At 48.0% G+C, this 4,932-nt stretch overlaps 1 protein-coding gene across 1 annotated transcript; it reads left to right on the top strand.

The window, feature by feature from the left end:
• The first annotated feature begins 212 nt into the window (after nucleotides 1-212).
• On the top strand, nucleotides 213-2,686 carry LOC4332996 (probable trehalose-phosphate phosphatase 9). The gene is made up of 5 exons (NM_001417801.1): nucleotides 213-608; nucleotides 735-875; nucleotides 1,069-1,140; nucleotides 1,466-1,555; nucleotides 1,686-2,686. Exons 1-5 carry the CDS (start codon nucleotides 345-347, stop codon nucleotides 2,241-2,243), a joined length of 1,125 nt encoding a protein of 374 aa, NP_001404730.1. The 5' UTR covers nucleotides 213-344; the 3' UTR covers nucleotides 2,244-2,686.
• Nucleotides 2,687-4,932: the final 2,246 nt, after the last annotated feature.

Genomic DNA, 4,932 nt, shown 5'->3' on the forward strand with positions numbered 1-4,932 from the left:
GGTCTTTCTTCCATTTCCCAAATCCCAACCACCAAGCAAGAAAACGTCCCAGCTTAAAGTGGTTTTCTATTTGGAAAAAAAAGAAAAGTATATATATGAGAGGAAAAAAAAATGTAGCAAGAGCTGGCCAAGAAAGGTCACCATCTTCCACCCCACCACCCACACCCTAACACTTATAAATACCCCTCCATCCACCTCCCAAATCTCCCCACAACCAAATCAACAACCACGCCATTGCCGTTCTCTCCTCCTTTCCTTCCACAACCCATCTCTTCCTCATCCTCCTCCTCCTCTTCCTGCTGCTCTCTCGCTCTCGTTGGATTCGGTTTGGTTTGGTTTGGGCCATGACGAAGCACGGCGCGGTGGTTGTCCCGGAGGATGCCGTGGTGGCGGCGGCGGCCGTCGGGCGGCATTTCTCGTTCCCGCCGCCGAGGACGGGGGGCGTCGGCGGCGACTCGTGCAAGAAGCTGGCGGCGCAGCAGATCGACCTCGGCGCCGCGGTGATCGGGTCGTGGCTCGACTCCATGAAGGCGTCCTCGCCGCGGCACAGGCTCGTGGCGCCCGCGGTCGCCGCCGCCGCCGCCGACGCGGAGCACGACGAGTGGATGGTAACTCACGCGCCGCGAATTTCCCTCCCTGTACATGTCGGCGATGTCGGTCTAAGCCGGCCGGCGGCGCACGCGCGCGGTGGCGCTGGAACTGAGACACGTGTTTGTGTGTTTTGTTGGTGGCAGGAGAAGCACCCGTCGGCATTGGGGAAGTTCGAGGCGCTGGCGGCGGCGGCGAAGGGGAAGCGGATCGTCGTCTTCCTCGACTACGACGGCACGCTGTCGCCGATCGTCGAGGACCCCGACCGCGCCGTCATGACGGACGAGGTCAGCCACCCACCTCCCTAATTCAAACTCTCCTCTCTTTCTTGAATCACCCGACGACGAGGAGGAAGAAGAAGAAGCAGCAAAGCAGAGCACTCTCTGCTTTGCTCTGCTTCTCCTCCTCCTCCTCCGGCGACCTCGTCGACCCACTCGTGCTGAGTTGCTGACCGGCCGGCGGCCATGGCTACGCGTGCAGATGAGGGACGCCGTGCGCGGCGTGGCGGCGCGATTCCCAACGGCGATCGTCAGCGGCCGCTGCAGAGACAAGGTAAAAAAAGAAAAAAAAAACACATAATCTTCTTTCTAGAACTCCACCGTTTGCTCTGCAATTTCTGCGACTTTTTGTTGGAAAGTACTCTCACGATCACGGCCACACATGACATACCCATCACTAATTAAGAGAAAAAAAGGAAAGAAAAATAAGTATATACTCACGAGGACAAGCGACCTAGAAGCTCCTCTACTTGGCATGAGCCTCAAAAAAGAAATTTAAAATTCTTTTGTCCTCGCAAGAAAAAGAAAAATACAAAATAAAAATGGATTTAATTGTTGGCTTGCGGTTGCTGAAAATGACGCGTTGGTTTGGGTTCCAGGTGTTGAGCTTCGTGGGGCTGGAGGAGCTCTACTACGCGGGTAGCCACGGGATGGACATCCAAGGGCCCACCAACGCCGCCGCCTCCAAGGTAATCCGACGTGGCACGGAATAGTCAACGGCCACCCTCGCACGTGTCACTTGTCTGGTCAAACCCCCTCCTGAGCTTTGAGCTTGAGCTTGAGCGGCAATGGCGGATGCTTGTGTGTGTGTGTGTGCAGGGAGGAGAGGAGGAGGAGGAGTCGGTGCTGTGCCAGCCGGCGAGGGAGTTCCTGCCGATGATCGGGGAGGCGTACGCGGCGCTGGTGGAGAAGGTGGAGGGGGTGATCCCGGGGGCGAAGGTGGAGAACAACAAGTTCTGCCTCTCCGTCCACTTCCGCCGCGTCGACGAGCGCCGGTGGGGCGCCGTCGCCGACCAGGTCAGGGCGGTGCTCCGGGGCTACCCGCGCCTCCGCCTCACGCAGGGCCGCAAGGTGCTCGAGGTCAGGCCCGCCATCAAGTGGGACAAGGGCGAGGCCCTCCGCTTCCTCCTCTCCGCCCTCGGCTTCTCCGCCGCCGGAGACGTAGAAGACGACGGCGACGACGACGACGCGTTCCCCATCTACATCGGCGACGACCGCACCGACGAGGACGCGTTCCGGGTGCTCCGAGCGAGGGGGCACGGCGCCGGCATCCTGGTGTCGAGGTTCCCCAAGGACACCTGCGCCTCCTTCTCCCTCCGCGACCCCGGCGAGGTCAAGGACTTCCTCCGCAAGCTCGTCACCTGCGCTGCCGCATGACGTCACCTTCACCTGACCACAGTGACACTAATTGGCTTCCTCCTCCTCCACGGGAAAGAGAAAGAGAGAGAGAGAAATAATTAAGGATCTTGATTAGTCAATTAGCGGTTACTAATCCCTGTATTAATTTTAGCCGGTCACTTCATTTCTTCTTCTTCTTTTTTTATGTGTTTCTGTTCTTGCTCTGCGGCTGCCATCTTGATTGATCGATCGATCTCACAGGCCACAGTGTGACAGCTCGATCTGAAGGTTTCTCTATTATCCTTAACCTTCCTCCAGCTGATCCAAGGCCTTGTAATTAGTCGTCAATTTTTAGCAGTTTGTTGTCTGTCTGTCTGTCACTGAAACGGGACGAATTAATCCGAATTAATACGATCCATTTCCACCTAATTTCAGTTTGTACTGTACCGTTTAATTTCCATCTAAATTCAGCTTTGCACTGTACCCTCTCTTGCCCATCATTTCGACGACGACAAGTGTTAATTGCAAGCTTTCACAGCTTGCCTTTTCCGAGTAATTGTCGCGACGACTCTCTGGGTGTGTTGATTTGTCGGTCGAAAGCGGCAGCAGGAAAATTAACCGAAAACGAGAGGTTCAGAGAGAATGGCACAATTTGCAGATGAATATATATATATATATATATATATATATATATATATATATATATATATATATATATATATATATATATATATATGCACAGTGCTATGGAGTCCATGGGTTGTCTGTGACTGTAGATTTGCCTCGCTAATCGCTGTTAGTACACTGTGTCAAGATAGATGCAGTTCGAAAGTTGCTTGGAATTGGAAAAGAAATGATTAATGCATCGGCAGAAAGTCCCATCTATGTGCAATGTTTCTTCTTCTTTTATGGCAAGAAAGATGTACTACTGTGTACGACAACAACAATCACTTGCCATGTTGTATCCTTAGGGTGAATGCAATATCTACTCGAGATATGTGGCAGGAAAGATGTTTCTCCGTTGGGATTCAAGCTCGAGATATGTGGCAATGCTATCTTTTTTTTTCTTAAGCTCCTCATCGTTTGCCCATATTTCTTACTAAGCTAAAATACTTGTTAAAAATAAAAGTTAATTTGTGGTGTATATATATACATATATATATATATATATACGTATATATATGTATGTATGTATGTATGTATGTTCGTTCGTAGCGACCTAAAAGCTAATGCTAAAAATACTATGTTAAAAATATCTTAAAATTAACTTCTACGTTTGAAAATTTAAATTTTGACTTTTGCTTTGACTTATTAGTGCAACCAATGGGGCTCTAAGTTGTATGCATCATTTAGTTCAAACGAAATTTTAATCATAAAAAAAGGACGCACAATTTATTTGTACTTAATCAGCACAAAGAGAGCACATTAATCATCGCAAGGTTGGTAAATTGATTAAAAAAAAAGGTGAAGAGGTTTCCTCCACATTCAGAGTAATATCCATTGTCAGTATACATTTTAATAGGACATATTTTTAAAAGTAACTCACATAAATAGTTTTGTTTGTAAAGAAATTTTACAATACTTATCTGTATGTAAAATATTTTATACTAAAAATTTTGATACCTTAAAGATACCTAGCCATAGAAATACGAAGTTTTTATACTAGAAATGTTCTTGGTACTTTATTGGATATAGTAAAATTACTCTTGTTCTTCGTGTGTGATATTTACTAATGGATATTAACTATGGTGACTTTGAAATGGCTTGGATTTTGGAATGTGAACTCTCAAATTAGAGGATCAGGTTTAAAACTTGCTTTCATTTTTATTTTTGGTTAAAAAAACTTGCTTCAGTACATTGATCGTTTCTAGGTAGGAAAGGAGTGTCGTAAGTTTTTTTTAACTATAGTATATAATTTAAGTGTAATTATATTGTATGATATAAGTTATATAAAACTTGCATTTAATTATGGTTTGGTTGGCTAGCACCAGGATCTTACGGTGACATGTGTGAAAAATTCTTTTTTCTCTTTCATGCATAAACCTCGAGCGATCCGATGGTCACAAATATGAAAGTTTTAGTAACTTACGCAAGTTTTCTAGCAATTCCGTTGTGAAAATTAATCCCCAATGCATGTTGGAAAGAAACCAGTCGTAACAAATTGAAAGGCCTATGCGCGATCGATGGATCGATCATGATTAGAAAAACAAAACAAAAAGAAAAAACAAAAAGGACAGACCTCCTAATTCTGTGGCTTCCGAAGAACGCCCACTTAATTGCATTGGAGTAGTACTATGCAGGGATGGGTGAGTGCACACATGAGAGCAAGCAAGAAAATTCAACGAGATGGATGGAGCACGGCCGTGCCGTACGTCGATCGCCATCTCGCCCCCTTACTTTACCATGCGATCTCGATCTCGAGAGCACGCCGCGCGCGATCGCCGGCCGGCCGGTGGCGACACCGACCATACCCAAACCTCGCGCGAGAGCATAGCTTATCTAGCAGACACATGCCTGCCCAGCAATCGCGCATCAGCTAGCTTAGCTATAGCTTGTGCCGTGACGTCGACGGCGACGGCGACCGCGACGGACAGGGACAGCAGTATAGCTTAGCAATAGCGTCGTCGTGGCCGGAGATGGACCTGGCGATCGAGAGCTAATGAACTCATCAATGTGCATATATACGCGAGACACCAACAGCTAGCACGCCCATGCTCCGTCGCGATCG

The sequence above is a fragment of the Oryza sativa genome, chromosome 3 (genome assembly GCF_034140825.1).
Source record: "Oryza sativa Japonica Group chromosome 3, ASM3414082v1".
In the NCBI taxonomy this organism is placed as follows: Eukaryota; Viridiplantae; Streptophyta; class Magnoliopsida; order Poales; family Poaceae; genus Oryza; species Oryza sativa.

Bases quoted from the DNA above. Each gene is read 5' to 3' on its own strand.
- LOC4332996 (NM_001417801.1), top strand. From the start codon at position 345: ATGACGAAGCACGGCGCGGTGGTTGTCCCGGAGGATGCCGTGGTGGCG. The intron at 609-734 runs GTAACTCACGCG...TGTTGGTGGCAG, and splicing joins CGGAGCACGACGAGTGGATG to GAGAAGCACCCGTCGGCATT. The intron at 1,141-1,465 runs GTAAAAAAAGAA...TTTGGGTTCCAG, and splicing joins GCGGCCGCTGCAGAGACAAG to GTGTTGAGCTTCGTGGGGCT.